General features: G+C 49.5%; 1 protein-coding gene across 6 annotated transcripts; it reads right to left on the reverse strand.

The window, feature by feature from the left end:
• Positions 1 to 264: 264 nt before the first annotated feature.
• Positions 265 to 10,243, reverse strand: NUDT13 (nudix hydrolase 13). Of its 6 annotated transcripts, none has more exons than XM_064145651.1 (9): positions 9,983 to 10,243; positions 7,745 to 7,856; positions 5,606 to 5,745; positions 4,886 to 4,993; positions 4,421 to 4,527; positions 3,027 to 3,152; positions 2,708 to 2,819; positions 1,517 to 1,671; positions 265 to 984 (listed from the first exon to the last, which is right to left on the reverse strand). In XM_064145651.1, exons 2-9 carry the CDS (start codon positions 7,825 to 7,827, stop codon positions 790 to 792), a joined length of 1,026 nt encoding a protein of 341 aa, XP_064001721.1. In that variant the 5' UTR covers positions 7,828 to 7,856; positions 9,983 to 10,243; the 3' UTR covers positions 265 to 789. The 6 variants fall into 6 exon arrangements, with proteins under 6 accessions (XP_064001721.1, XP_064001722.1, XP_064001724.1 ...); XM_064145652.1 differs by having other exon boundaries at positions 7,745 to 7,774; positions 9,983 to 10,242; XM_064145654.1 differs by lacking the exon at positions 4,886 to 4,993.
• Between the last annotated feature and the right edge of the window lie 769 nt (positions 10,244 to 11,012).

The raw sequence follows: 11,012 nt of genomic DNA on the forward strand, positions 1-11,012 counted from the left end.
CCAAGCAGCAGAGCCCCAGCTCCCTCAGGCTCTCCTTCTAAGAGAGATGTTCCATGCCCTTAACCATCTTTGTAGCTCTATAGGTTTTCCTCTTCCACTTTCTACCACCAGATAGCTCTGTTCTCTCTTCCCTGGGATGGAAATATCACCTTACTGGGTGAGTAAAACGCTGCCTCTCCAGACAGATTTTTAGTTGCCCAGATACATCAACAAAATAAGAGCCCATTAAACATTTGCAAAAAAAAAAGCAAAACTGAAAGGATGTTTCGTATGAAACTGGGAAATTTAATGGGAAGGGCAACAGAAGAAGAGCAGAGCAGACAGGCAGTGGGAGGGGTTTCAGGGTTTTGGTGGGTTTTGATAGTTCTTCTAGATCCATATGAACACTGAAAGGTACCACTGACTGTACCTGCAATATTTTTGTTCCTGGAAAAAAACATGTGCTTGATGTCCATTCCAGATGGATACAGTGGAGGAGAGTGGGACATAGGTACCAGGGACTCACTATTCTGTGGCTTGTTGGGCAGCAGCAGCAGCTGGTAACACTGAGTTTGATGCTCTGGAACTAAGCATTCACTGCAAGTCTCGGGATCTCAAAGATGATCCACTGTACATGGAATTGTCTGGGGACAATCAGTTTAGAAGTGGCTTTATGGGTCTGTGTACCTAAGACTGCCACAGTCTGGCACTGTCCCCTCTGCAATACAACCTTTGCCTTCAGTAACTTTGGAAGCTTTTGTCTCAAGCTTTTATAGTTCTGGCAGGATCACAGACTTGATGAAGTCATGCCTAAGCTGGCTGAGAAGTCTGCTGCTTTACCCACTCCAGAATCAGCTGGTGAGCAATGGCCTGCTTCGGAGGGAACCAGGGTAAAACACTACCATCATCTTCCTTTGAAGATCTGGGCTGTCTCTTGAGACCCTCAACGATTTCTTCCAGGCCAAACCAACGGGCTTCCTCTAGTTCCAGGCTGTCCACACTGATCTGGAAAGAATTGAGAGGGTAGCAGCTCCTGAAATCAGATTGAAATGTGGCCAGCAGTACCTGGCTTCCAGTTGCACTCACAAAGATCCTATGCTAGAATGCCCAGAGTGCTGTCTCAAGTGCTGATGCTAGGCCAGGAGAGGATGTTACTCTCCACCAGTACTTTGCTGGTTTGGTTCCCCTTGGAACACCACAAATCAGGCACTGGCCTGTGACGCACCAGTGGCTGAGCAGAGCGACTAACATGGTAGAATCTGCTTCTTCTCTGGCAAATACACCATTGATACTCAGAATGCCTCTGCTGCAAAGCTCAGAGGGAAGAACACAGTGGTGCAGGGCTCTGGGCTTCTATATATGCAGTGCCCTGTGCAAAATGTGGCTCATTGCAACAAAAGATAGGATAGTTTTGGAGGTCATTCTTCACTGCATTTAGAGAGGCTCTGATGCCTTCCAAACTAAAGTGTGCACTGCAAGAGATTTTGCTAGGTAAGGCGGGCAGTGAAAAGCCTCAGGAGAACCTGAGCCTGCTCACCTCAGCCTGCTGTGCTCTCACCAAGGCATGGCAAGCTATCATTAAGCTGCTGCTGGGGAACGGCCAGTGCTGAGAAGCTGAGTACCACAGCGACTCCACCTCCAGGCCCACCTCTTCTGCCACCTCTCGCCGGACTGTCTCCTCCAGGTTTTCACCTAGAAGCAACCAAAGTTAGGCAAGGACAGCCTGGCCTCAGGGCAGCCTGGCCTCAGGGCAGCAAGCCGTGGCAAAGAAAACGTAGGCACACTCATTTTGTGAAGGGTTCCAGCCCTGAGTGCTCACACACACACAGCAGCTCCAACTGTGCTGACACACCTGTCAGCAGGATGCTCACCTAAATTCATCAGCAGTGCTTAAACAGAGGCATCAGAGACACTTTTGGCTTTGTCTATATACAGCTGCTGGACAGAACAATGCTGCCTCTTCATCAACTCCCTTTTAAAGCCATTTTCTCTCCTGTAATGGGAGATCTGTAGGTCGCCTTCTGAGTTGCAAAATGGATTGAAAAAGCCTGGAGGAGGGTTCTAACCTGGGGAGTCTTATCCCTGTATTTTGCCACCAGGGACTAGAGTAACTGGGAGCTCGACCAGAGCAACCAGAGCTGAGGGAGCTGGGGTTGCTTAGCCTGGAGAAGAGGAGGCTCAGGGCTGACCTCATTGCTGTCTACAACTACCTGAAGGGAGGCTGTAGCCAGGTGGGGTTGGTCTCTTCTGCCAGGCAAGCAGCAACAGAACAAGGGGACACAGTCTCAAGTTGTGCCAGGGGAGGTCTAGGCTGGATGTTAGGAGGAAGTTGTTGGCAGAGAGAGTGATTGGCATTGGAATGGGCTGCCCAGGGAGGTGGTGGAGTGGTTGTGCCTAGAGGTGTTGAAGCAAAGCCTGGCTGAGGCACCTAGTGCCATGCTCTAGTTGACTGGCTAGGGCTGGGTGCTAGGTTGGACTGGCTGAGCTTGGAGGTCTCTTCCAACCGTGGTTAATTCTATGATTTTATGAACTGATACATCCCCCAATTCCTACTCTCTGCAGGTACACACAGCTTGCACTGCCACACCAGACTATTTAGATCCAGTGTGGTTTTCACAGCTGATGTTTCTATCCTCCTCTGTTGACAAGCTTTTCTTTGATGTCCCATCATTCTGCTCCCACAGCTTGCATGCCCAAGGCCAGCACTCCGGGTGCAAGATCACCTTACCTATGTCACAGAAGCCTGAGAGGGCACTGTACATCCCCTGGGGAAAGGAGGGCTGGCGTGCAAGGAGGCACCGGCTCCCATCAGACACCAGGGTGATAACCACTGGAGATGTCTACATGCATCAAAAAGCACAGCAAGTTCAGACCAAACAAGTAAGTGCAAACTGTTGCCTCTGCTAGCTGGTTGAGGGTCACTGGCTGGACACTGAAGTACCCAGCTCCAGGCAAAGCACTCCTGCTGCCTGTCACAGGTTCCCCACAGCACTGCCTTGTCACCTCAGAGACCCTGTGTGGCAAACCTTTGCTGGTGAGGTGCTCACCTGTGGGTAGTAGACTACTCTGCTGCCACGGCACACACGCTTGCTGCCAGCTACGTTCTTCTGAGTGGGCTGCCCAGTTTTGCTACAGTACTGGTGGGAATCATGCCACCGGAGAAGGGACTGGGCCTGCAACACCAGGAGAAGAACACAAATCTTTGTTATAGAATCATAGAACCGTTGTGGTGGAAAGAGACCTTCAAAATCATCAAGCACAGCTCCCCTCAGCACCACATCAACACACCTTTGAAATCTCTCTGGGGATAGAGACTCAATTGCTACCCTGGGGAGCCTCTTCCAGAGCTTGACAACCCCTTCCTGATGTCAAACCTAAACTTCCCCTGGCACAACTTGAGGCTGTTTTCTCCTCCAGACCTTTCACCTGGCAAAGAGATGATTCAGAGCAGTTTCCCTGAACGGTACTTTGCTGTCTTCTCCTCAGCATGCAGTCCTGCTTTGAAAAATGGCAGATTCTGCAATCAATGTTTCATGCCTCTTGCTTTAGCACTCAAATTTGAGCACGTTCAGGGGAGGTGGCAAAGAGCTGTTCTTTATTGTGAGTTAATGGGAAAAATAATGGGAACTGAACTCTTCCAAGGAGTTTCCAATTCTGAATACCTTCCTGAGGAAAGAGCTCAAGCACCACAGACATTACAGAGCACAAAAAAATCCCCCGAGCTATTTCTACTTTTGGGTCAGGGCAGCTGATTTTCACACACAAAAGACTTTTCCTTCCAAACACAGAGCATCTGCAGGGTAACAGCTTAGAAGTGAGCAGTTTTAAAAGAGAAGCTCCAAGAGAAGATCATGAAATTCACTTTGTCTAGAAGGTAACAGAAAACTAGTGCCTGACAGCTGCTGAGGACAAAGTAGGACTGCTGTCACTGGTCAGTATGCTGCACACTGGACATTCAGCAGGTTGATTCTAACCCAGTCTGTTGCAGCTTGCTTTTGCAAGTGCACAGCAGGTACTTCCACAGCGTGTATTAAATCGTACTTAGCCTGAAGAAGAGGAGGCTGAGAGGAAGCATTACTGCTCTCATACAGCTACCTGAGAGGAGGCTGGAGTGAGGCTGGTGTTGGCCTAAGAGGTAATGGCCTCAAATTGCACCAGAGGAGGTTTAGGTTGGATGTTAGGAAAAATTTCTTGACTGGAAGAGTGATAAAGCATTGAGACAGGTTGCCCAAGGTGGAGTCACCATCCTTGGAGGTGTGCAAAACATGAGTAGATGTGACACTCTGAGATGTGGTTGTGGAGATGTTGGGTAGGAGGTTGGATTTGATGATCTTAGAGGTGTCTTCCAACCTTTATGATTCTACAGAACAAGATGGGAGATGAAGAGAAGGGTTGATGTTAGAAATCATAACTTCTGAAAGTAGAAAATCCTGTGGAGTACCGAAGCCAGTAAAGCAGAGTCCTTCCCATCCACTACGAAGAGAGCCTTGCGTAAGTCAGTAAACGACCCCTTGAGTTCAGACTCGATAACTGATTTCTCCATGGCTCCTGGTTAAAAAACAACAGCAAAATCTCTGATCTCATAAATCACAGCTATTATCCCCTCTCAACACCCTGCATTGTTCCGGTATACAATTTCTGGAAGTCCCCATGGAAGTGACATCACATGGGTGGTAACATTCCCCAATGTTAAGTGACTTGCCAGCAGCCCACCTTTACTGATACAGGCACTGTGGTTCTGTGGCTCTGACCCACCATGCTTGCAACAGCTCCTGCAGGGACTCAGCTGAGTCCTCTGTAGAAGTAAGTGTTCCCCAAGAAAGGACCAGGATGCTGCCTGGGCAGCATCTTCATCGCAGCACGTCTAAGGTGATGCTGACACGGATGGAAGAGAAGTCATCCCAACCTAAATCCAGGGCAAACTGCGGTACATGCTCATCTGAACAACCGATCAGCACCGACTTCTCTATCCACTCTTCAGTCTCTTTGAGTTTCTCCAGGATCCTTCTCATCTCTAAACAGCAGGGGAAAGGGGGAAGAAAAAGCTGTGATGAAAGCAAATGCATACAACCGCAAGGCTCTCTGCAGACCAGTCTTGGCTCAAGGCAGGGTGCTTATGTGAGAGAGGATCAGACAAGTGGTACCACTTAGACCGAGACCAACAGTCTGGCTTTCCTCCTAGCTGCTGGAAGCTGTTACCATGTCATGCTGAAGATGCAAATACTGTCATGCTTGGGGAACAGCTGTCAGTTATGCTTCCATCTTACACCAGCCAATACCTTTCCCTCTGAGAAAACTTTTCCTCCATTACTCCAAATAACCTTTGTCGGTGAGACCTTGCTTGTTTTCCTGTCAGCCCTCTCTTTTCCAAAGGAATGATCTCAGATATTTAAAACTGATCCTCTAAAAGCAGACCAGGTATGTATTAGTAACGTTGATGTGAAGAGCATGAGCTTGTGTTCACATGCCCTGGTTTTAACCCTTTGGTGTGCTGTACAGAGCTGGTTGTTCTTGCACAACCTGATAGATTTTTCAGCCCCTATTTAAAGGGTTGCTTGTTGCAAATGTCTCTGGATCACTTCAGCTCTATGATGCAGGAGGTGTTTCCTTCCAGACACCTGCTTACCTGCTGCATTGACCTGTGGTACCAAATATTTCTTCTCAACTTCCTGCAGGAAGGGGGAGAGATTGTGAAAGAGGTAAAACATTCCTGAGGTTTGGGCTTGCCTACAAAGGCTGTCATTTTCCTTTAGCTCATTTAAGTATCTGCAACAAGAAAATAATTGGGAAGATGGATTCAAGATCAGGATGAGACCACCTGCATTACACTTATCTGAACACAGTTATGTTGCACAGAGCAAAACAGGCAGTACAGATTTTATGTATTCCACATGCTTCTAGAGTTTTCAGCAGCTGCCTCTACACTTTCATGGGCTGTAGCCTCTAGTCAAGGTGCCATGTGGCAGAAAATACTGCAGTTTGTACTACCACACAAGTAGTCTCAAGTCTTGGACATCTAAGAAGATCATTAACCCAGTCTTTTAACTCTAGAGACATAGAAGACCATTTGTGTGCAGGAAACTTTGATCTTCTCTTTTAACTCCCCAATTTGGACAGCTCCAAGTCCTGTTTGGCAAGGCCTCTGAGCACTTCAGATCACAGAATCCCACTGTGGTAGAGGTTAGAAAGGACCTCTTGGGGATCATCCAGTCTAATTCCCCTGCTAAAACTGAGTCACCCACAGCAGGCTGCCCAGGATCACAATGTCCAGGTGGATCTGGAATCTCTCCAAAGAAGGAGGGTCCACAACCTATCTGGGCAGCCTGCTCCAGAGCTCCAGCACCCCCACAGCAAAGATTTTTTTCCCTCATCTTCAGATGGAACCTCCTGGGTCCCAGTTTGTGTTCCTATCTTGAATGTTGAATATGCTTCCCATCAGGCTACATGCATTACTGCAGGATATCTTCTACCTGTCAAACTGACATAGAATCATAGAATCAACCAGGTTGGAAGAGACCTCCAAGATCATCCAGTCCAACCTATCCCCCAGCCCTAGCCAGTCAACTAGACCATGGCACTAAGTGCCTCAGCCAGGCTTTTCTTGAACACCTCCAGGGATGGTGACTCCACCACCGCCCTGGGCAGCCCATTCCAATGCCAATCACTCTCTCTGTGAAGAACTTCCTCCTAACATCCAGCCTATACTTCCCCTGGCACAACTTGAGACTGTGTCCCCTTGTTCTATTGTTGGTTGTCTGGGAGAAGAGACCAACCCCACCTGGCTACAACCAGACAGCAATGAGGTCACCCCTGAGCCTCCTCTTCTCCAGGCTAAACAACTCCCAGCTCCCTCAGCCTCTCCTCACAGGGCTGTGTTCCAGGCCCCTCACCAGCTTTGTTGCCCTTCTCTGGACACCTTCCAGCACCTCAACATCTCTCTTGAATTGAGGAGCCCAGGACTGGACACAGCACTCAAGGTGTGGCCTGAGCAGTGCTGAGTACAGGGGCAGAATAACCTCCCTTGTCCTACTGGCCACACTCTTCCTGAGCCAGGCCAGGATGCCATTGGCTCTCCTGCCCACCTGGGCACACTGCTGGCTCATCTTCAGCCTACTATCTCATCTCTTTGGCCTCTGCCCACCCACCCAGCCTGTCTAGGTCCTCCTGCAGGGCTCTCCTACCCTCCAACAGCTCCACACCTGCTCCTAGCTTGGTGTCATCTGCAAATTTACTGATGCTGGACTCAATCCCCTCGTCTAGATCATCAATAAAGATATTGAACAGGATTGGGCCCAGCACTGATCCTTGGGGAACACCACTACTGACAGCTGCCAACTGGATGTGGCACCATGCAGGGTAAAGACCAAACTCATGTGTTTGGGCCCATCAGGCTAGGACTTGAGTTAGGAAAAGCAATCACTGGGATAAGGGTGCTAAGATGTGCTTCTTTCAGACTCAAGGAATATTTAAAGCAGTGGGAGCAGCACCCCTGCAAGCCTGCCTTGTGCTTTAAGAGATGGTTAGTGAGCAAAGCAAGCACAGGCATTCATTAACCAAGCTCCAGGCTGAGAGAACCAGTTCTTGTCAGCAGTGAAGAGACTTACCACTTACAGAGCTCCCAGAGCACTATGTTAGATTGTTGCTGAGCTGTTAAAAGATTAATGCCAGATTAGGTTTAGATAAGGCTGCTTCTGAAAGTGAGTGGATATAAAGCATGCCAAGCTCAGGTCTTCTCATAGTACAGAAGAAACAGGTGAGGTCTTACCTCATTTTTCTAACATAGGTGGAGTGTAACCTGCAGACAAGAGAGGAAGCTCTTCTGTATGCTGCTTGAGAAATGGCAGCCATAACCAACACCTATGGGGAGCTTTCTCTACCTGAAGAGAAAAGCAGGGAGTAGAATGCAAGAGCTGTTTGATGTAGGAGGTGCTCTAGCCCACTGCTACCAGTCATCTCTCTCTTGCACAGTCTGCAGAATGCTGACATCTGCTTTCTGCAGTTACTGCCTTGGTCTTAGCCTCTAGTCACACATCACACCAGTGACAGGCAGTCTTTAAGACTGTTTAAAGATAGACTCACAGAACTGTTTTGGTTGCAAGAGACCTTTAAGATCATTGAGTCCATTATCTAACCCTACCAAGTCTGGTGCTCAACCATCTCTTTCACCACAAGCCTCTGCATCCTTTAAATATCTCCAGGGGTTCAACCACCTCCCTGGGGAAGCTGTTCTGATGGTTTCTCCCTTTCAGTGAATAATTTTCTTCTAATACCCACTTTAAACCTCCCCTGGTGCAACTCAGGGCCATTTACAATCATCCTATATGCTTCTCAGTCAAGAAAGACACCAACATTCACTCTGCTATGACCTCCTTTTAGGGAGTTGTAGAGAGGCAGAAGGTCTCCCCTCAGCTTCCTTCTCTCCAGGTTAAACAACTCCAGTTTCCTCAGATGCTCCTTACCAGACCTGTTGTCCATACCCTTCGTCAGCTTCATTGCCCTTCTCTGGACACACTTCAGCACCTCAGTGTCTTTCTTTGAGTGAGGGGCCCCAAACTGAACCCAGTATGTGAGCTGTGGCCTCACCAGTACTGAGAAAAAGGGGACAGTCACTTCCCTACTCCTGCTGATTCAAGGCAGGCTGCTCTCAGCCTTCTTGGCCACCTGGGCACACTGCTGGCTCATCTTCAGCTGGCTGACAGCCAACACCCCCAGGTCATTCTCTGCTGAGCTTTCCAGATGCTCTTCTCCAAGCCTGAGCAAATACTTGAGTTTGCTTCCACTGTGAGTGTGCTCAGGTCTTGCAGAAACTGCTGTTAAGACCAGATCACATATTCCTGTCCTAAACTTCTGTGTATCCCTGGGGAAAAGAGCAGTGAAGGTGGCTACTCTGTTTGTGTCCTGCACATTTGTCATGGCCACCATCTGACTGAACATCCTATCACAGCACACAGTAGACCTGTGGGAAAGGCACCAATGCCAGAAGAGAGTGAATGACAAAATATCAGCTGTGGAAAAGAATTCCCCAAGCTAGATGAGAGACAGCAGTTGCAGCTGAGCTGGATCATCTCCAGCTATGAATGTTTTCTGTGCCAAAGGATCCTACCACACAGTTTGGTTCAGGCAGTCACAGACTGCAGTTTGAGCTCAGCTTCAGGATGTCAGAAAATAACCGGGAACGCCACCAGCTCTAGCACTGATCAGAAGCGAAAATGTGACTACTCATCACCCTTACTGTGAATGTCTGACTTCTCAGCCCTGGCGCTCGCAGCCCTTTAAAGAGGAAGCTGCCTTTGCTTCGATGTACAGACACACGAAGGGTGCCAGAGACGAGCCCGGGAGTCCTTCCCTTCCTGAAGGTCAGCGACGGCTCCCGAGGCTGGGCGGTGCCTGAGCAGAGGCTCCTGCCCCTACGTGGAGGCTTCGCCTTGTGGCTTCTGACATCTCTGCCCCACGATCCCCTCCTTCCCACTATCCCAGCTGAGGGTGGTCTTCACTGGGGCGAGCCCAGGGGAAGCCAAGGCTGCTGCGGAAGCTGCTGGGGGAGAGCCTCGGCGCCTGTGCTCGACGCGTGGCACGCTGCCGAGGGGCTGGGACGGCGACAGCGACGGTCGCTTGCCGCACAGCCCGTGTGTCTGAAGCAGCCTGGTGGTGCGAGGGTGACGTGTCCCTCGCTCCCCCACCCCCGCGGCTCCGGCAGCCTCGGCGTGAGAGAAGCTGCGGCGCGGCAGGCAGCAGCGCACTAACCGCTCTGCGCTTTGCTCTGCAGCCAGCAGCGGCAAGGCACCGGCGGGGCACTAGCGGAGTAGTACCCGGGAGGCTGAAATGCAGTGTGTGCAGGCGGTTAACCCTTTCCGGCCAAGGTGTGGGTAGGATCACTGAAAACTCCGAAGCAGTAAAAACTTGATCTCGGGAGGCCAGCCCAGTCCCCTGTGCTGCCTGTAAACGGCACAGCCGGCCAGAGATGGATCTGGAGCTGTCCTTCCCCGCACTGTTCCCCACTTACTGTGCTCTGTGCCGAAGGAGTGCTTATCTCCAGCAGCAGGGATCAGCTGGAGAGTCGCTCCTTGACCTCAGTTAGGAGCAGAGCTCCTGCAAGAAGCGGGGCAGCCGCTGTCTGACTGGGCCTGAGTCGCTCTTCCCCCACGTGGAGCGCTGGGAAATGTAGTTCTGCTCAGGCTGCTCGCAAGCTCTTGGCTGAGCTCCGTCACTGCCTGCCTGCGCTGCAGTTGGATTAACTTCTGGAGCGGTGAGGCTGCCTGAGAGTGAACGCTGTTTTCTGCCACACCTGCTTCATTCCATCAGAAATGGGTATGTTTTGCCAAGCAGCAGTTAAGAGAACAATGCTACTGCAGTAATCTGAGCTGCTCTTAGCAGAGGAGTTTGTTCCTCTTAGTTTATTCCTCCAGTTTTTCCCATCCCCCCCCACCCCTCAAGCTTCTCTGTTTTGTGTATCAGTAACATAAAAGCGTTGTTTAAAGGTAAGAACCAGATGTCCTCAAACAGGAAACCATGCCAAGAGCTGCGTAGAGGGATGGAACTATTGAGTGCTCAAGCAGCCCCACAGCCCAGCTTGTTAGTGAGTATCTCTGCTTAGAAAGTCCTCTTTGCCAGGGCAGAAGTCAGAATAATGACATGCCTTTATAAGTGAATAATATCCATGCCTTTATAAGTGAGTAATTTTCATGCCTTTATAAGTGAACAGTTTCTTCTCCAGTACTGAAAACATTATTCTGGGCTGGGACCTACCTGCCTATATTTAGCACTGAGAGGATTTTATAAACATAGGAAAGTCAACATTTTCAGGGCAGCCTCTTGTTTTTTGGTCATGAATTGAGGCATTCTAATCAGGAATTCAAGTCATGTAATTTGAGAGCATAGCTTGTAAAAAGTAATAACTAGAACAGGCAAGGGAGTAGAACTCTTGTTAACACTGTTACTGACAAGATGAGGTTCAATAATGCTTGACTGCTATTTGTATGCTTCCTCAAACAGAGCAAGCCCAGTCTCATTAATCTCCAAAGCTAACTGGATTA

The sequence above is a fragment of the Pogoniulus pusillus genome, chromosome 6 (assembly GCF_015220805.1).
Source record: "Pogoniulus pusillus isolate bPogPus1 chromosome 6, bPogPus1.pri, whole genome shotgun sequence".
Taxonomy (NCBI): Eukaryota; Metazoa; Chordata; class Aves; order Piciformes; family Lybiidae; genus Pogoniulus; species Pogoniulus pusillus.

Excerpts from the sequence above, each read along its gene's own strand:
- NUDT13 (XM_064145651.1), bottom strand. The coding sequence starts at position 7,827 with ATGGCTGCCATTTCTCAAGCAGCATACAGAAGAGCTTCCTCTCTTGTC. Across the intron at positions 5,746-7,744 it reads ACCTATGTTAGAAAAATGAG|ATACTTAAATGAGCTAAAGG; the intron begins GTAAGACCTCAC and ends TTCTTGTTGCAG. Across the intron at positions 985-1,516 it reads TGAGAGCACAGCAGGCTGAG|ATCAGTGTGGACAGCCTGGA; the intron begins GTGAGCAGGCTC and ends AATTCTTTCCAG.